The sequence below is a fragment of the Mesoplodon bidens genome, assembly GCF_964165515.1.
Source record: "Mesoplodon bidens genome assembly, chromosome: 13".
NCBI lineage: Eukaryota > Metazoa > Chordata > Mammalia > Artiodactyla > Ziphiidae > Mesoplodon > Mesoplodon bidens.
In genome coordinates, this window is record NC_138169.1 from 5,956,358 (window position 1) to 5,976,977 (window position 20,620).

General features: G+C 53.1%; 1 protein-coding gene across 3 annotated transcripts in view; it reads left to right on the forward strand.

The window, feature by feature from the left end:
- Nucleotides 1-4,580: 4,580 nt before the first annotated feature.
- The window catches only part of SCARB1 (scavenger receptor class B member 1), a 79,688-nt gene continuing 63,648 nt past the window's right edge, over nucleotides 4,581-20,620 (forward strand). For all 3 annotated transcript variants that reach the window (XM_081252800.1, XM_081252801.1, XM_081252802.1), the window contains exon 1: nucleotides 4,581-4,942. In XM_081252800.1, coding sequence (XP_081108926.1) covers nucleotides 4,817-4,942 — 126 coding nt within the window. In that variant the 5' untranslated portion in view covers nucleotides 4,581-4,816. The remainder of the gene's footprint in view (nucleotides 4,943-20,620) is intronic.

Genomic DNA, 20,620 nt, shown 5'->3' on the forward strand with positions numbered 1-20,620 from the left:
ATTGATTAAGGACCTACCATGTTCCAGGCACTGTTCTAGGAGTTGGGGATACAGCAATGAACAAAATAGACAGATTCCTGCCCTCATGGAGACTTTTTCATTCCAGAGGAGGAAGAGAACCAATAAAACAAGCAAATACAGGAATAATGTAGTGTTGGATGGTGGTGAGCATAATGGAGAAAAATAAAGCAGGGCAGGGAGATGGGGGGATTGTGGGTGTGGCTGTAATTTGAGAAGGTTGATAGGAAGGAAGTCTTTGCTGAGAAGAGGACATATAAAGAAGGACTTGAAGGAAGGGAAGGTGACCACATGGAGGTTTGAGAGAAGAGTGGTCCAGCAGAGGGACCAGTAAGTGCAAAGGCCCTGAGGCAGGGGCAAGGCAGCAGGTTTGAGGAACACCTAGGAGGTAGAGCAGAGTGGGCTGGGGGAGAGGGGGACCCACAGAGCTCACAGAGCCTGTGGTGAGGACTTGGGCTTTTACTCTGAGTCAGGTGGGAACCACAGGAAATATGCTATACTTCATATAGCACACAACCCACTCATGTAAAATGTACAAGTCAATGGGTTTTAGTCCATTCACAGAGCAGTACAACCATCCCCACAATCGATCTTAGAACTTTCTGTCACCCCAAAAAGAACCCTTAACAGTCACTCCCGATTCTTTCTGCCCCCCAGCCTAGGCAAACACTAACCAACCTGTTTTCTGTCTCTATGGATTTACCTGTTCTGGGCATTTCATGGAAATGGAATCATACTGTATGCGGTCTTTTTTTTTTTTTTTTTTTTTTTGCGGTACGCGGGCCTCTCACTGTTGTGGCCTCTCCCGTTGCGGAGCACAGGCTCCGGACGTGCAGGCTCAGCGGCTATGGTTCACAGGCCGAGTCGCTCCGCGGCGTGTGGGATCCTCCCGGACCGGGGCACGAACCCGTGTCCCCTGCATCGGCAGGCGGACTCTCAACCACTGCGCCACCAGGGAAGCCCTGTATGTGGTCTTTTGTAACTGCCTCTTTCACTTAGGGTAATGTTTTCAAAGTCATCCGTGTTGCAGCATGAGTCAGTACTTCGTTTTTTAATATTAAATAGTACTCCATTGTGGGATATTGCACGTTTTATTTATCCATGTGTCAGTGGGGGTATTTAGGTTGCTTCTTCCACCTTCTGGCTACGATGAAGACTGCTGTCATGTACAAATTTTTGTGCGGACACAGTTTTCATTTCTCTCGTGTATACCCAGGAGGGGAACTGCGGGGATTTATGGCAACTCTGTGTTTAGTCTTTGGAGGAGCCGTTTCCAGACTGTTCTCCCCAGTGGCCGTGCCATTTTACAATCCCACCAGCAGTGTATGAGGGTCTCAATTTCTCCACCTCTTTGCCAACACTCCCACTAACTGTCTTTCGATCGTGGGAGGGTTTTGAGCTGAGGAGGAACGTCATCTGACTTGGCGTTTACAGGATCTCTCTGACATGCACGTTGATAATATTTTGCTATCTTTAATCTTTCTTTTCCTTCTGCATCATTGTCTTGCCTCGTCCTGGAAAAGCCTCCCTCTGAAACATGACGAAGTCTTTTCTCTGGCTTCTTAGGTCACCGCCCCCTACACCCCCAGTGGATGTGACTCCCCACAGCGAGGTCACAGCTGGTCACGTGTCTCAGACATCCTTTCATCTCTGCTTTCTCTCTTGTCAAGTGACAGTGTGGCGTGACATGAGAACACTCTTGCTGTGGCCTTGGGGGCTCTCTTTGGTAAGCATCACGTACATTTGGACCTTGAAGACTTGAAAGTTAGATTGGGTGAGATGGTCAAGGCGAGCCAGTCCTTGCCGAGGGAAGCTGGGTATCAGAGAAGGGGGTGGCGTCAGGGCGAGCACAGACCCCAGATTTTAGTTAATTCGTTAATTCCCAAGAACTACAAAAGTCAGCAAACATAAAACAATCCCCATAGCTGATAGCCGCTGAAGGCCTTAAGGAATTCAATGAAATTATATTAATTAATGAATGAGTTGGTTAATGAATTAAAGGTTAATTATTTCAAGCCTTTATTGAGTATGTACTAGGTGCCAGGCATTGTTCCAGGTGCTGGGGATACATCCATTCGCAAAAACAGACCAGCTTTTCTCTCTCTTGGGAGCTGGGGAGAGAAAGAAGTAAAGAGATAAACGAATAAGACAATTTTAGATAAAATGGGGTGATTTGATAGAGAGTAACTGGTGGGTTGGGACTTTCATTTTGGACAGATTACACAGGGAAGGCCTCTCCAAGGAGCAGGCTTTGAAGTGAGACCTGCAGGAGGAGAAGGCGTCAGGTGTGGGGACGTGTATTCTTTTTATTTATTTTAATTAATTAATTTATTTTTGGCTGTGTTGGGTCTTCGTTTCTGTGCGAGGGTTTTCTCTAGTTGCGGCGAGCGGGGGCCACTCTTCACTGTGGTGTGCGGGCCTCTCACTGTCGTGGCCTCTGTTGTTGCGGAGCACAGGCTCCAGATGCGCAGGCTCAGTAGCTGTGGCACACGGGCTTAGTTGCTCTGTGGCATGTGGGATCTTCCCAGACCAGGGCTTGAACCCGTGTCCCCTGCATTGGCAGGCAGATTCTCAACCACTGCGCCACCAGGGAAGCCCGGGGAAGTGTATTCTAAGCAGAGGGAACAGCAAGTGCAAAGACCCTGTGGCTGGAAGGAGCTGGGGCTGTTTAAGGAACAGAAAGAAGGCCCAGAAGGCTGGGGTAGAGAGAACAAGGGGCAGAGGTTGGGACATGGGGGCAGAAAGGTGAGCGGAAGCCAGGTCAGTTAGGACCTCAGGGCAGCAGCAAGAACAGCCAGCTTCAAGGTGCTCTCACCCTGGGGCACTATTCTACGCACGGTCACATCTTCCCAACTCATTTCATCCTCGCAATAGCCCTTGGAGAGAGGCTCTTATTATCCCCATTTGACAGGTGAACAAACTGAGGCACAGAACGGGCCAAGCCACTTTCCCCAGGACTCTAGGGTAGGAAATCCTGTAGCATGGACTTCTTGGAAGCTGTCCCCATCTGACACCACAGCCGCCTCATCTAGCCACCTTTGCCCCAGCCATCTGGATCTAGGTCAGGGGTCGGGTCCCTGCTCCCGGTGCCCTGGACAATGTTGGGTCTCTCAAGGGGAACACAATGCCAGGCAAGGCTCTCTGGCTAGTCACAGCAGGTGCCTGATAAATACTGACTCAGGCCAGGCTGTGTTGCTTAAGGGTGGGCCTGGGAGAAGGCTGCTTCCTTCCAGGGTTGAAGAAGAGTTTCAGAAGGCCTCATTCTGAGCCCTCAGGGACTGGCCTGCCTTACGCAGGTGCTGGGGACACTGCCCTCCTATCCCTGCGTGGCCCCCACTAGAGACTGAGGGGACTGGTCTACATCAGGGGTCCAGAAGTCCAGGTGGGGAGGAGGGCTTGCAGGCATTAGGAGCAGGTGGGTGGGGCTTGAGGGCTGCAGCGGAGCGCGCACCCAGGTTTCATTCCTTGTAGCACTTATCTGCAATCCCTCTTTCATTTGTTCACTTGCCAATCGCCTGTCTCCCTGTTCGTTAGAAAGCAGGGACTTGAGTTTGTTGACCTAACCCTCTGTGCCCATTTCCTTATCTGTAGAATGGAGTCGCTGTGGGCCAGGCACTTAGCACAAGGACCCCACCTAGAAGGCTCCTCGCTGATTCATTCTAAAACGTTCCTTGTGAGCAGGCGTTCCCAGCCAGGCAGCGCTCAAGCTTTGTCAAGAGACGAAGCTTCTGCCTGTAGCATTCTAGCGCCTGGCGATGGTCAGAACGCAAGAACACATGAACGTGGAACAGGCCAGGTGGTGGCCCGGTGATAAGGGTGAGGGGTGAGGGGAGAACTGGCCGCTATTTTATTTCACACAGGGTGGCAGGGAAGAGCCTTTCTGATAAGGTGGCGGAGCAGTCGTGAAGGAAGGAGCCGGGCAGATATCTGGGGGGGGACAGAATTCCAAGTCGTAGGGGTACAAGGTCCTGAGGCGGGAGTCCGCTGGGCTTGTTCCACGGAGAGAGAGGCTGCAATAGCATGTGTGCAATAGCATGTGCGCACACGCGGGAAGGTGTGTGTGGCGCCCTGCGGGGAGAGGAGGTCGCAGAGCTGGGGGCGGGCGCTCTGGAGTCCCTGCCAGAGTTGGGCAATTCCTACTAAATACGAACAGTGACGACGCTCAGGACAGAGGAAGTGGGAGGGGAGGAGGGGAGAAGAAGAGGGGAGGAGGAGGGTCTGGGAGGCAGGGGGAGGAGGGAGAGGCGGGGGAGGACGAGGAGACATTGGAGGAGGGGGGAGAAGATGGGGAGGCGGGAGCAGGAAAAGGGGTGAGCGGGGAGCAGCTGGGAGTGAGGAAGGGGAGAAGGGTTACGAGGTGCAGGGGAGCCGAGCCCAACGTTGCACGCAGCCCACGAGACCTCCGAGCCTCCCTCCCACGGAAACGGAAGCTAGAGCTTGGGGCCGGTGGCCGTGGCCCCGCCCCAATCGGACCATCTCTCCGCGCCCTGCCCCGGCCACGCCCCTTGCGAACTTAGGCCCCGCCCCTCCGCCCCCGCCCGCTGCTGCCCGCCCAGATGCTGGCGCCCGCCCAGATCTTGGTGCCCAGGGCGTCCCGGGGGCGGTCCGCCCCGGCGATGGCACATAAAACCGCTGGCCACCTGCCGGGCCGCTCCTCCGTGCGCTGCGGTCCGGGGCCCGCCGTGCCGCTGCGGCCCGCGTCCGCGGAGTCGCTGCCTCCGTCACCTCCGTCCCCGCCTCGGTCCCTCCACAGGCGCGGAGCCCCGCGAGCACCGCACGGGCGCCGGGGCGCGCAGACATGGGCAGCCGCTCTAGAGCGCGCCGGGCGGCCGCGACGCTGGGCTTCGCCGGGCTGCTGTGCGCCGTGCTGGGCGTTATCATGATCGTGATGGTGCCCTCGATAATCAAGCAGCAGGTCCTCAAGGTGGGTGAGGGGCCCGGGGGTCAGTGCACGCGGGCCCCTCCGGGGCTGGAGGGCGCTGGGCGCCGAGGAGGGCCGGGGCCCCTGAGCACCGGAGAGACCAGAGGGCATGAGGAGGGGCAGCTGGCCACCTTCCCAGGAACCTCCCCGACCCAGGACGCAGGCTGAGTTTGGGGGCCAAGGAGGGCATCCAGGGCTTTTGCTGGAGGCGCAGGCCCGGGTTGGGGAAGCCTGAATTAGAGACCACCTGGGAGCCTGACCTCACCTTAAGCGTCTGGGGTCCAAGGCGGGCCTGGAGTGTGGCCACGTTTCTGGTACTGCCTGGAGGAGCCCAGGAACGGGCTCGCATGCTTCTTGCCTCTTCTACGGCAGCCTGTGACAGCGTGTGGTAAAACGAGGGCTGCACTTTGCTTGTTTCCTGTGAGCACAGGAGGACGGGAACCCTCCATGCATGTGCATGTGAGACTCACATGGGTGCCCAGGCCGGTGGGTGCTCAGGAGAGCGGTCTCTGCTGTCCAGAACCTCCCCATACGAACCCCTTCTCAGAGCTGGAATGGGCTGCTCTGTCCTTCCCGGAGCTGCCTTCCTGATGCAGATTGGCAGCGATAAGCCGCTTTTCTCCCCAGATCCACACAGAGGCAGGCATAAGCCCAAGGCTGCATAAGCAGGGTCCTTGGGGAGTCCACAGCCTGAGAGCTTTCCTGCGGTCCTAACCTTATACACCACTGCCCTTTCAACCAGGGAGACAAATTAAGGCTGTCAGCTGGCCTTCAGACCGTCAGACTCTGCCCTGGGTGTCTGGTGGCATTTTTGAATGAGCCTGGAGTCACTGAAGGACAGGGAGATTGCAGAGTATCAGACTTGAGGTAAAAGCATTCAGCTCTTTGAAGGAAAGGCCAGCACCTGCAGGGCCGGGAGGGGAAACTGAGGCTCACCTTGGCCCAAGATCCAGCCAGACGCGTAAAGATGTGGCTGTCATCACTTGCTAATTGATTTCGCTTTTCCCCTTAACCGGCTTCTTTAGGCGAGTTTCTTGAGAATGGGGACTTGTCCCCATTTCGTGTCTGTGCCCCATGCCCAGCGCAGGATGCTTGGGAGATGAATGAATGAGCGAATGAATGAAGACTGCATCTGCTTGGACCCGGCTGCCATTTTTTGGCTTTAAAGCTGGAGCAACGTTTGGTTTTTCTCGAGGTCTCTGGGTGAGCGGTTGTCTGAGTCATCTTGGCCACACTGTGTCCTTTGTTTTGTTGTCAAATCTTGTCCCATTAAATCCTGTAATCTGATTGCAAGGAGATCCTGGCCGATGGTGACACTGAGCCCCGAGCTCCTCTTAGTGGTTTTTTTTTCTTGCCTGTGAAGTGGCGGGAAAAAGTTTCTTGGGGAAGCCTGAGAGCGACCAGAACTGCTTCTTTCTCTCCCGTGGTGGCCAACGGCTGTACCTGTTTTGCTTTACAAAGTAGCTGTGAGAGCTTTATCTTAGTGAAAGCCGGCGGTAAACGCCCGCCAAATTTGTGGTTTCTGTACTGTGTGAGCCCTGGAGAGACCATCACTTGGGTGCTGTAAGCGTGGCAAGCCCGTCGTGATCCCGTGCAGAGAGCCTGTTGCTTTTGGGGGTGTGGGGATAAGTGGGATTTATAGCTGATGCAGAATCTTGTCAGCCCAGTCCTTCTTGGACTTAATTCAGGTGTTTTCTTTTCACGGCTCTCAATCAGATGAAGGATGTGTGTGTGTGTGTGTGTGTGTGTGTGTGTGTGTGTGTACAGGCACACCTGCACGCCCTACCTAATTTCCCACTCCTCCTCAGGGCTTCCAAAGAGGAAAGCGCCACTGTCCTCAGTTGTCCCAGAGCTAAGATTTCTGGGCTTAAACTTGAGTGAGAGCCACCCAGCGTTCTCCGTGAATATCCCAAAGGTGATTGGTTTGTGGCTGAGTGGCGTGAAGGCACGGAGGCGAGCCCAGCCTGTGACAGTTTCTTCTTGGACAGCTCAGGCTGAGCCCTGGCCAAGCGCCTTCCCTTGGAAGAAGAGCATCTGTGTTCAGGGGACCGGGTGGGTGGGATGCTAGGAGAGGGAGGGATGGCCCGCTGGTGTTTTCTTTGGCTGCACGTGTCCACGTACAACTTGAATGGGAGGGCTTGTGCTTTGATTTCTACTTTTTTTTTTTTTTTTTTTTTGCTATACGCGGGCCTCTCACCGTTGTGGCCTCTCCCGTTGCGGAGCACAGGTTCCGGACGCGCAGGCTCAGCGGCCATGGCTCACGGGCCCAGCCGCTCCGCGGCATGTGGGATCCTCCTGGAGCGGGGCACGAACCCGTGTCCCCTGCATCGGCAGGCGAACTCTCAACCACTGCGCCACCAGGGAAGCCCTACTTTTTTTTTTTTTTTTTTTAATGCTTTGGGGTTAAAGAAGTCCGTGTATATAAAATACATGGATTCTTGTTTGTAAAAAAAAAAAAAAAATTCAAGTGGAAGGAAAAAAAGGTTCCCCCCATTTTATTCCCCTCCTGTGATAGTACCACCGTCATCTGAGAGTATCTTTCTAGATTTTTATGGAGATACACATCACGAGCATGGATTTAGACACATTAATATATATATATTTACATATATTGAACTAAACTATGTCAAAATAGCCTGCAGTCTGCTTTTCAATTCACAGATATCGCTTGGGAATTTTTCCGTGTCAAAACATATAAATCAGTCACACTTTTCACTGCTGCATAGTATTCCTTTGAATGGCTGTACACTTAATTACTTACCTGTTTCTCCGTTGACTGATAATTTTCTCATACATACATCTCTGTGTACCTGGATGAACACTTCCACCGGGTACATTTCTAGAAGAGAAGCCTCTAGTCCAGATGGTATGTCCAGTTTGCATTTGGACACAGCCTAATGGCCCTTCTGAAGACTGAGGGCATTTATAGTCCCATCCACAGAGTATGAAACTAGTCACTCCCCTGCATCTCTGCCATTATTGGGATTACCAATTTCTTATTATAATTTTGGGGTGGGGGTTAATCTGATGTGTGTGAGTTACATTTCTCAGGTTACTGATGGGGTTGCATAGGGGCGTAGCTTGTTTTGAATCCGATGTCAGTTTCCAGAGCTCAGGGTTTGCAGACCTGGCTGTGCCATTTGCTGGCTGGGGACCTCAGGCCAGTTACTTCACCTCTGAGCCAGGACATGTGTCTTCAGCTCTGAGGCAGGGGTTGGATTTAGTTTGTTTCCTGGCAGGATGATAAAGTACAAAGGCGGTGACCTGTGTGTGAAACTGCTCTGGATGTACCCGGTTTACACAGCTTGTAGCAGTTTCGGGCAGGAATCCTGACTGCCAAATCTGGTCTACATTTCAGTAGGGGCATAGGAAGTAAAGCAGGAGTCCTTCATCCAGTGGATTTCTAGGTGAAAGTTAGAGAGAAGGAACTAGATATTTACGTTTGGGCACAGAAAAGTAGAAAAAACACATTACTAATTGAAAAAAAGCTTTGAGGCTACTCGTGTTAGAAAAAACCAAAACAACCCCCCAAAACTCCACAAAACGATACTCTGTCTTTTCACTGGGTTTCTATCAGTGCATGTAAAAGCACAGAAAAAGGTGTGGAAGGGTGTGCACCAGACTGACAAAAGTGGTTACTCTCAGGGGACTGGGGGTGTGGCAGGGGAAATATTTATGCATTATCTGTAAGGCTCATACTTTTTCTTTGTAAATAAGGAGAATGTATTCACGTGTTATGTGTTTAGTTAAAAATTAGTAACGAATCCATAGCTTTCCCCAAAGAATGGCCAAATGAGTTAGATGCAGAATGCAGGAGGCACACAGTGGAGGGGCCCGGGAGATGGAGGTAGCTGGGAGAGGCCTTGGGGGAGAATGAGACTAATTTCTTCTCCTTTCCCCCAGTGGGTAGGGTTGGGCAAGAGGTGTTCAGACCGAATGCACTCAGGAGTATAATCGAGGGTGATGGTGTGCTAGGCATCTTTGTAAATGTTAATCATTTCCTTTAGTCCTGGGAGAATTCTGGGACACACATCTCACTCTCATCCACCGTTAGAGAAACAGAAGTTTAAGAGAGTAATTTGCCCAAGTTACCTTGCTGCTCTGTGTGTGTGTGTGTGTGTGTGTGTGTGTGTGTGTGTGAAAAAATCCTGAGGCAAACCCCAGGAGGACGGGCGCTCTTATATCCACAGCCTAGAACAGAGCCTGGCATGCGTGGCCCTCTGTGTTTGCATGGATTAGGAAGCACAGTCCAGGTCGTGTATTTCCAAGTTACTGGGTGTCTCTGGTACACCAGGGAAGGCCCCGCTGGGCCACAGGGGAAGGGGTTCGTTCGCTGGGCCACCATGTGCCATGATGGGCCTGGTGGCCTTCTCCACGGCCGGGGGTGGGGTGGGAAGCTGAGTCCCCCTCTGCTGTCTTCTATGTTTTCTAGTTGGAATCAGCCTTGGGTGCTATCTCCATGAATTTTTCCAGCTGCCAAGGTCTTCTCCCATCTGTGTCCCCATCTCAATAAGTGATAGCTCCATTCGTTCCCTCCAAGAGTAGAGGCAAAAACCTTGGGTCATCCTTGACTGCATGCTTTTTGTGATATCCCTGTATCTGGTCCATCAGCACATCTTACCGGCTTCCCTTCAGAGGCATATCTGCATTCGGACCCCTTGTCAACGTCTCCGCCACTCTGCCCTCCTCCATCCACTGCTTGGACTAGTGCAGTGGTCTCAGCTCTGGTCTCCATAGACAACCAGATCATGTGCCCCCTCTGCTCACAACCCACTGAGGTTTCCCGTCTCACTCTGAGTGAATACCAAGGTCATTTCAGTGGCCTGAAGTCCCCCCGCCACGAGGCAGCCCTCCTTCCCTCTCTCACCCCCTCTTGGCTCCTCTGCTCACCTGCCATGCTTATCTCTTTGAAGTCCTTGAACCCGGCAAGCCTGGTCCCACCAAACTCTGGCTTGCTTTCTCTACCGCCCAGAAGGCTCATCCCCAGATATCGGCACAGTTCACCCCTCATGTCCCTAAAAGTCACCCCCTTACGTTATATGTTTATTTGTGCATTCTCTTTCTGCCTCATGAGCAGGGGCGCGGGCTGTCCTGTCGCTCTCCCTGCAGTGTCCCCAGGACCAGAGCAGTGCTTGGGTTCACAGTAGGATGGTGGGGTGAGCAGACGCCGAGCACTTGGAGGTCAGCCTATTTCCTTAGCCTCTCCCCACCCCCACCCCCAGCCTCCGACTCTATTTTGCCCACTCCTCCCTTGGCGAGGGCCACCCAGAGAGCCTTCAGGAATACTGTGCCCTGCCCCCGTGCTTCGTGCCCTCTGGCAAATCTCCTTTGCCTGTCAGTTCAAAGGCAGGGGTTGGGGAGGGAAGACAGTCAGTGGAACCTGATTATGCACTAGACATTCAGTCACTTCATTTAGTATCTAAATAGCTCCCTCTGCCTCTCTTTTATTGAGGGAAATGGAAGCACAGAGCCGGAAGGACACTTGCCCCAGGTCACACAGCTGACGTGGCGGAAACAAGATTCCAGCGAGTCCGCCCCCTGTGGACCCCGTCCTCCCCACTCTCCATACAGTATTTCTGAGCAGCTCGACTTGACATTTGGGGGCAGGGCAGGCCCTTCCCCTGTTCTCTGCTTCGGTCCACCTTTCCTTGTCTTTTTCCTGCACAGACAGCGGGGCAGTGGGGTCCTTCCCAGGCCTTTCCCCTGATAATCACCTCCCCCAAACTACGATTACAGAGTACGTCCTGAAGTCTTCCCTCCAGGGCTGTCTGCTAGGCCCGGGCAGCTCTAGAATCACAGATGCCAAGGGAAGCTGCGGAGGGCAGCCTCTCCCTGGCCCTTGGTCCCAGCGACCCTCAGGGTGACCCCGCCTGTCCTGCAGGGTCTGCTCGGCCAGCTCTGTGCCCTGCCGTCCGTCTGGGCCTCCACAAAGCCCCGGGGTTGCGTCTCAGAGGGCGTCACGGCGTCCGCGGGCTGACCGCCTCTGACCACATCAGGCTCCATCTGGCCGCGGACTTGACCCATGGCCACGGACGGGGGGACGGTGCTCCCTTCTCGGGGGGCAGTGGGGTCGCAGGTGTGCTCCGATTCTGCTGTGTTTTTCTTCCTCTTTCCTGCCGGGAGCTTCCTATCCCTCCAGAGCCACAGCTGAAAATACGGGCTATTTTTAGTCTCCCCGAGCGTTGGTTATTTTTGTTCCCCTCTTTGCTGCTGACAGATTCGCTCCTCCGGCTTCATGTGTGTGCACACGTGTGCCGGCTGTGCACGCTGACTGGTGACACAGGAACACGTGTTGGCATGTGCCCATGCACGCCTGCGTGTGGCCATGTGCTGAAGCACGCACACACAGACAAGTGTTGCGTGTCAGCATGTGTTGGCATGGAGCACAGTGTCTGTGATGGCATACAGTGTATGTGCATGAACACATGTGTACACACATGACGTGAGCCCACGTGTGGTAGCCTGGCACACACGGGTTCACACGTGCCGTTATATATGTGTCTATGTGTGGGCTCACACACGTGTGTTGACACTGGTTGAGTGTATAGTTACACACGGGGACATGTGGACACACGTGTTCACACGTATCCGCATGTGTTGGGGTGTGTGCACACACGTGTGGCCATGTGTCCCACCACGGTCTGGCCTTCCTGAGGCCTGGCACAGGGCTGTGTTCAGTGCGCCTGGCTCTTCCCATTTCAGGACACGTTCCCCATCCCTTCCTAGAATGACTCATACTGGCTGGGCCTCCGCTCCATGACTCATGTGATTAGCTAGAATTTGGTGACAGTTACCTGGAATCATCCTGTTCTGGCTTCAACTTCCAGCAAACGGGACAGAAGTGAGTCAGTGTCGAGGACTTGTTTGTTGAAGAGCTTCCCTTGGGCAGTTTGGTCCCGCTGGAGCCCCGGCACAGGCATGTCCGCTCCATCAAAGACCGTGGGTCCTCCCGGTGGTCATGGTGCCCGGAAGGGTGATCCTATGCCCTTGGTCAACAGCAGAGAGGCCCCTGGGGTCATAAGCCGCCCCCAAGGCTGGTTTCAGCCACAAGGCTGACCTTTCTGGCTCATAATCTTAGAACTAGAGAATTCAGTTATGGGGAGTCCACCCTGAGCACCCACCTCCCTCTCACACCCCGGCCTTTCTGTGCCACAGAGATCTAGCAGCTTCGTCCCCATAAACACATTTATGGTGCAAAGAATTCAACTGCAGCAATCGGCCAGAAATAAAAAAGCAAGACAAAAGGTGAAGTCCTTTCATGTGCCTCGTCTCCCTCCCCCTTGGTCAAATGCGACCTTGGCCTCCACTGGCCCTGGGAGTGGCCACCAGAGCTGAAATGCAAAGAGAAGTAAAAACAACACACAAAAGTTAATTCTTGGCTTTAGAGATTTCCAGGGCCCAGGAGCTGGTGAGTTATAGGTGGTTCTGATTTGAAGCTCAGGATCATTTTGCTCAGAACCTCCCCAAACCCAGAGGTCCGGGCCCCTGATGGCTCAGGGCACAGCTGGCTTCATTGTCTTGCTTCCTTCCCCCACCTCCGCCCCACTGTTTCCTACTGTTCCCTGATTGCTTCGTGCTGGGGCGGAGGAAGGAACAGGAGTGCCCTGAACTATGCTTACTTCCTGGCATTTTGGGTGACGTTCCTTCCACCTTTTCTGGAAGCTTCTAGAAGGACTCTTTTTTTTTTTTTATACAGCAGGTTCTTATCAGTTATCCATTTTATACATATCAGTGTATACATGTCAATCCCAATCTCCCAGTTCATCCCACCCCCCGAGCCCTCCTGCCACTTTCCCCCCTTGGCGTCCATACGTTTGTTCTCTACATCTGTGTCTCTATCTCTGCCCTGCAAACCGGTTCATCTGTACCATTTTTCTAGAAGGACTCTTGAGACGCTTTAATGTGTGCTCTTCTGGGCCGCTCGTGGACTCAGATGCTGGTGTCTCCTTATCTCCCTGACCGCCGGCCATTGGCACGTCCCAGGGCTCAGGCCTTTCCTGGCCGCGCTCACCCGGTCTCACGTGTCAAATGCCATCTCTGTCCTGGCACCTCCCAAATTGATATCCCAGACCCAGACCTTTCCCCTTGAACTCCAGCCTCAAGCATCCAGTGGCCAACTCCATATCTCAACCTGGGTGGTCAAAGGCAGCTCACGCTTTCCCTAGCCAGCGCCTGACTTCCCATCACTCCCCGTGAAACCCACATTCCCATCTCAGGCCGTCGCTTGTCCATTCTCCAGCTGCCCAGGCCGAAAGCCTTGGAGTCAGCCTTGACTTTGTCTCACTTCTCACCCTGAACCATCAGGATATTTTATGACTTCATCTTCGAAATATAACCAGAATCCAACTTCTCTCCACACCCACGGCCACTCCCCTGGTCCAAGGTGCCATCGGCTCTCACCTGGATTCCTGCAGGATCCCTGCGCCCACCTTTGCTCCCTGGTCAGGTTTTTCAGCACAGCAGCCAAAGGAATCCTATGAAAATTGCCCCGTCCTCCTCTGCTGAAAGCCCTGCAGTGAACCTGCCCCGTCCCCTCCGAGTCAAGGTGAGCCCTTCTGTTGTCCCTTGAGGCCTGTGCCATCTGATCCTGACCCTGCCTGTCCTCCCCTTCACCTTGACCTTGCACAGGGCCCTTCTGGCAGTTCCTCAGACTTACTGGCACATCTGCCTGACTAAGTTCCTCCCTCCGCCCACAGCTCTTTCCCTGATGTGACATGTGCGTGATTCACGCTCCCACCTCCTTTAGGCCTTTGTTCAGATCTCACTTGCCCACGGATCTCTCTTTTTGAATATTGCAAGTTCCCTTCCCATTCCCTGGTGCTCCGAACCCTCCTTACCCCGTTGTGTTTTTCTGTCGTCCTGTCACCTGCTGAGATACGGCCGACTTTACCTAGGCATCCTGTTTATCACTTATTGTCTGTTTCTCCCTGTGAGAATGTCGGGCCCATGAGGGCAGGGGCCTTAGTGTTTGTTCATCGCTGTGTCCCAAGCACTTGGAACGACGCCTAGCACATAATGGTAGGTTCTCAAGTAGTTACTGAACGGATGCTTAGAAGATGAGGGTGGTTTCACAGGGAGGTCCGTGATGAGTGTCAGGTTGTCGTCCTGTGCGGGGACCTGGGGACCGCGCCCCTCCCGCTGCACGGCCCCCACTCCACATCCAGCCGTTCCACCTCTCACCTGCTGCAGGAGCTTCCTCTCCTGCCTGCCCGCTCCTATTCCTGCCCCTCTGTTGTCCGTTTCCCCTGCTGCAGCTAGAATGCTCTTTAAAATACTGCACGTTGGACCATTCCACAGCCCTGATGAAAACCTTCTTGCGTGTGGTCTGAAACCCGTCTGCCCGCCATGGCCTGTCAGCCACTTGCCTCCACGCCCTGCACTTCCGCCCTGCTATAGCCTCACAGGCCCTTCTTTTCCTCCAATACACTATGTTCTTTTCTGCCTCCGGACCTTTGCACAGACTGTTCCTTTCTCCTGGCTTTTATGTTAGGTTCCTCTTATGTTTCAGCTCAAATGTGACCTCTTGAAGAAGAGACCCCCCCTCCCCCCATGAACCCCACCCCAGCTGTGTTATAAGCGTTCCGTGTTACTGTCTTCCAAGCCGTCACCATGCTCTGGAATTATATGGTTCACTTGCTTGAGGTTCCATGAGGCAGGGGCCTTGTCTGTCTCGTTCATGACTGTATTCCATGGTTGGGGACCCTGGTCCAGGGCAGAGACCTGGCTGGGGTGGGACCTTGGGTCGAGGCAGTGAGACGATTCCAATCAGGATCCTCAAAAGCATGGAGTTTTGAAGCCAGACTCCTTGGCTTCCAATACTGGCTCTTCCCCTCCTCTCTGTGTGCCCGGCACCAGGGAGCACCCGGCACCAGGAGCACCCGGGAGCCTGCTGTCCGTGATGTGTTCGTGGATTCAGGGCCTAAGTCTTAACAAGCCCTGCCTGGATTCCAGAGACGTCTCTCTGACTCCAGTGACTGGGTGTTTCTACTGGCTGAGTGTTGATTGACCCCTCCTCCGTCCCAACGTGAAGGCGGAGTCGCCAGAAGGAAGGGACACAGGTTTACAAAGATATCGTTGGGGCCATCTGGGGGTGGTGGGTAAAGAAGGAGCATCTGTCCTGTCCAAGGGGCCAGGGGAGGCGTGGAGGCTGGTCTGGGGCTGCCTCGATCTGCCTCTCGGAAGGAGAAGGGATCTTCATGCTGGCATCTTGGCCTCAGCTGGGTGGCTTGGACTGGGGGTGTGGCGGTGTTTCCCTCCTGCTGCATTCAAGCCCAAGTTCAGCCTTAAAGTGGAGCCACTTGCGTTTCCTGTCCTTATGAGTGGAAACCTCATGAGGCTGGAGTTGGGAGACCCAGGTCCAGTTTGCTGGTGATACGTACTTGCTCTGTACGTACAGGATCGCACATCAGCTCAACCAGGCAAAATCTTTCACCTGCACTCAGTTATCCACAAGTCGACTGGGTTAGTGTTGGCCTGGAGAGCGCAGAGAGGGTGGGGAGGGAGCTTCTTGTGGCCCTGCTCTTCCTCCTGTGGGGTCCCATAATGGGTCCCGCTTGAATGCAATCCAACAGTTAAAAATTCATTTTTTGTATGCGTGCTTTTGTATCACTGGCCAGCAGCTTTATCTGGGGCTCAGATGGCCGTCTGTACCACATGGGGGAGAAACTGGCTCCTCTGAATTTCCCCAGAGGTCTCCAAAGGGAAACCTTATGGAGGGACCTTCAAAGATAATTAGAGAATTTTCCCAGTGGCTGGGAAAAGTTGTGGTGTGAATGCTCATGGGCTTTGATCGGCTGGGCTTGTCTCTCATGCTTATCCCTGAGCCAATCACTGTAGCTTGAGAAATGGACTGCTCCGACTGGTCAGGCTTGGATTACATGCCCATTCTTGGAGCTGGAGAAGGAGGACTTTTTTCCCCAAAGCAGAGGGACTGAGGTGGCGTGGGATGGTGCCCTAAAGGAAAAGGTGGGGGGGGGGCACTGTTAGCAGAAGGAGGAAAGGGTGACAGGCAGCAAAAATGATTGATGTGCCCTTTTCCCCAGAGTAGCTTTCTCACTTCATCTCATTGCTTCTTGTTATTATAGTATTAGAGATTATTTTCTTTGGCTTGACCCAAGACCTCTGGAGGAGATGGTAGCTTATCAGCTAATTGTTTTTATCAGGAAAGGTTTCATAAACTCAGATTTCTAGGTCTGGTGCTTGGGTTTTACTCAGTTCCATCTTTTATTTTTTCTTTGGGGAAACCAGAACCCAAAGGGAGCAAAGATTTAAGTAAGGCCACAGAGCAAATTAGCAGTGAGTACTGGCAGGGAAGACTGTCTCAGGTGGGCGGGGGATGTAGGTGGAAGTCAGATGGGCCCCCGGAGCAGGGCTTGGAAGAAGCCAAGTAGTTGTAAAAGCAAGTCATTAGCTAGCATTCTTCAGGCAGAAAGTCCCCAGGGTCCCCTGTCTGTATTCCTGTCCGCCCACCTCCTGGCACGATGGGAAGGAGGTGTGTGTTGTAAACTGGGAGAGGTGTCAGGGCTGGGGTGTGCCAAAGTGCAGGCTTTGTCTGCCCCGGGTGGGAGGCGCCAGTGGTGTGCCCTGGAGGGGATGGGCCAGAGGAGGGATGAGTAAAGACTCTGACCGTTATCATAATCTGCCCAGGTACAGTTGCCGAGGAGTTGATCTGGAATCCCTGTTGCCAGCAGGTGTGTTCTGCAATGTGAACCAGCACCTCTGTCATCAACAGTCCCCCGGATGAACGGCTGCCAGCTTGTTGGCCCTTGCCCCAAACTCTGGGGCACACCCTTCTTCACCTAGGACAGCAAGGAGCTGTGTGTGAGAGGGACCTGCCTGGACAGCCAGGCCCCCAGGGCCTCTGGGGGCATCCCTTTGTGTGCTGAGAGAGCCCTGTGTGCCCACATGATAACCTTCCACCTGAGTGAGAGGCATGAGGCAGACTGGAACATGGGGAGCTGGAAGGCAGTGGGGGCATGTCACCGTCTCAAGGTCAGGCATGGGTTCTCAAACCTGCATGACTCTCTCTAGCCCTTGGCCAGGGTTTTGGCATCCAGGAGTTTAGGTGGACCCAAGAGCATAGACTTTGGAGCCAGACAGCCTGGGTTCAAATCCTGGTTCTGCCCCTTTCCAGCTGTGTGTCTTTGGACAAGTAACTTAACCTCTCTGTGCCTTATTTCCCCCTCTGTAAAATGGCATTAATGTTAGTATCTCCTGTACAGGGCTCTTATGAAGATGGAGGAGTGGACACATGTAGAGCCCTTAGAATAACAGCTTGGCAAGTGTCACATAAGTGTTTGCTGTTGTCATCATCTTAACCTTATACACACACCTATAGTAGGATTAGTTAGTCTGTCATTTTACCGAAACGGGACCATACTATGCCCACTTCCCCACATCTTGCTTTCCTCACTGCGTCTCTTCTCTAAACTTTCCCCGGTTGCTTGGGTAGCTCTGACTGGGTATCTAGATGACTGAACATCCCACGGTGTGGATGTACGAGCCATTCCCAGGAGGGAGCTTTCAAACTTGTGAAATAATCCATAAAGCAGCCGAAAGTGTTCTTTTCCCACCTCGACGTTTCAGTTTGAAAAATTTTATTTTGGAAAAATCGCAAGAACAGTGCAACGAATTCCTGTAAGCCGTTTCCTGAGCTCCACCAATGTTTACAATTTGCTGCATTTTCGTTCTCCGTCTCTGTCTGTCTGTCTGTCTCTCTCGTTGCCAGACCATTTGAGGGTTGCTTGCAGACGCCAGGACACCTCGCCCCAGAATACTGCAGTGTGCGTGTCTTAAGGACAAGACTATTTTTTTCTGTAACCACAGACCACAGTCACACTCAGGAAAGCTCGTAATAATTTACATCTTTGACGCTCAGGTTACAATCAGAGTCTCTTATTGACCCAGGAGCACCCTTTGTAGCAGTTTTTTGGTTCTTATTGTTTAAATCACGTCCTGTGTCCAGTTGCCTTGTTTATTTCTCCTCCTTTAATCCAGACCAGTCCTCCAGCCATATTCTTTTGACTGGGTCCTTCACAACACTGGCGTTTATTAAGGGACCAGACCAGTTTTTCTGGCGGGATGCCTCTCGAGTTGGATTTGTCTAATTGTTTCCTCGTGAGTGCACATTTTCTTCCGACGGAGTCCTACACAAAAGCCTCCTTGTGTGAGTCAGATGGGAGTAGAGGTCTCCTGGCGGAGTTGGGATGGGCGCCTGGACCCCACCCGCATCCCAGCTTGGTGACCCCATCCCACAGCAGGCCTGCGCCCCCAGGCGAGTTTGAACCTCCCCTCGGACGGGAAGAAGCCAGTGATTCCATCAGGCCTTGCCTCGCTTAGCTGTTCCTCCATCTGCTTCCGCATTTTCTCAGCTCTGATTCCTTGCCCTCATGCCCAGGCGTGCGGATCCTTCCAGCAGCCCTCGGTCAGCCTGTCTCCTCCCCTCCAGCCCTCCCCATCTCCCAGCGCCATGGACTTGAGGGCCACGGGCTGGGTTGGATGCTGCCTAATCCTCTGGGCTGGGAAGGCGTTGCAGCCCTGGGGTGTCAGGGCCTGTCTGGTGGAGATGGGATGGCAGGTGGGGGGGCTTCTCATCTCTGCCGCCTGTCCCTCTGAGGCTCGCAGAAATTCTTGTGCCAGGTCCCCCTGGCCCCATCTGGCCCTTTGGCTGGCACAGGAAGGTCACTGTGGCTTTACTCGGCTGGGAGCCCGCTGTAGCTGGAATCCCTTGGCAGCTTTGAAAGACTCTCTAGGCCTCAGGACTTCCTTTGACCGCTTGTTCCCAGGGTCCCCGGATTCCACCTGCAGCAACCTCCTGCTTTGGACCTTCAACTTTGATTTCTGTTTATTGTGAAATCTTATGCACTTCAAGGAAAGTGCCTGAGACACACGCAATTAAATAAATAACTAAAACGAACACCAGTGTGATCATCCCCAGATGAGAAAGCAGAACCTCATCTGCCCTCCAGTAGCCCCTGCAGAGGAGACTTGTTCCCAGCTTGCTTGGCTTTTTATCGTGTTACCCCATCTATATCCCTAAACACTGGGCTTAGTTTTGTCTGGTTTTGAACTTCACTTGAACGGAATCATATTGCTATGGTCTGAATGCCTCAAAATTCATGCGTTGAAATCCTAATGCCCAAAGGGATGGTGTTAGGAGGTGGGGCTTTGGGGAGATGATTAGGTCATGAGGGTGTAGCCCTCGTGAATAGGATTAGCGCCCTTGTGAAAGAGACCCCGGAGAGCTCCCTCACCCCTTCCACCATGTGATAACATAGCGAGAAGTCTGCAAGCCAGAAGAGGGCCCTCATTGGACCATGCCAGCACCCCGATCTCAGACTTCCAGCCTCCTGACCGAAGGAAATCAATGTCTGTTGTTTATAAGCCACCCAGTCTGTGATGTTTTGTTACAGCAGCCCAGCCCTAACGGAATAAGGCACATGCTCTGTATTTTTTTATTTTGTCTTGTTCTTGCTTCCCATTATATTTGTGAGACCCATCCGTGTTGTTGCAATAAACCACACCCCATCTTTTAAAAAATTAATTAGTTAATTAATTAATTTATTTGGCTGCGTTGGGTCTTTGTTGCGGCACACAGGCTTCTCTAGTTGTGGCGTGTGGGCTCTGTAGTTGTGGTGCGCGAGCTTAGCTGCCCTGCGGCATGCGGGACCTTAGTTCCCGGACCAGGGATCAAACCCGTGCCCCCTGTGGTGGAAGCGTGGAGTCTTAACCACTGGACTGCCAGGGAAGTCCACAAGTTTTTTAATTAATAACCTATAGAGATGAAATTCAAAGAACATAAAATTAATCATTTTAAAGTGATCCATTCGGTGGCAGTTAGCACATTCACAGTGTGAACCATCACCTCTTTCTGCTTCTAAAATGTTTCTGGTCACCCCAAAGTGAAACCCCACTCTCCATCTTTTCTTCCTTCCAGCTCCCCCCTTCCCTGTCAGCCGTTAGTCTGCTTTCTGTATCTGTGGATGTATCTGTTCTGGACATTTCCTATAAATGGAATCCTACCCTGTGTGGTCCTTGGTGCCTGGCTTCCTTCACTCAGCATCACGTTTTCAAGGTTCTTCAAATGGTAGCTTGGGTCAGTGCTTTACCCCTTTTTTTTTTTTTTTTTGGTGGTACGCAGGCCTCTCACTGTTGTGGCCTCTCCCGTTGCGGAGCACAGGCTCCGGACGCGCAGGCTCAGCGGCCAAGGCTCACGGGCCCAGCCGCCCCACGGCATGTGGGATCTTCCCGGACTGGGGCACGAACCCGTGTCCCCTGCATCGGCAGGCAGACTCTCAACCGCTGTGCCACCAGGGAAGCCCTATGTGCTTTACTCCTTTTTATGGCTGAATCATATTTCACTGTGTGGATGGACCACATTCTGTTTCCTCATCCATCAGTTGAGGGACACTTGGGTTATTTCCACCTTTTGGTCACTGTGAATAGTGCTGCTCCGGATATGTGCGTACATGTGCCTGTTTATCTATTTTCCCTTATCTCCTTCTATTTCCTCTTCTTCCCCTTATCCCTCTCATGTCTCACCCCTGCTTGCCCTGGCACCCATTCCCTGGGTGCTATGTCTTTTAATAGGACATGTGTGTCCTTGTGCCACAGGTGGTGCCAGGAGTCTGCTCACAGAACAGTGGGCTGGAGCTCAATCCTGGAGCCAGGTGGGCATGGGGG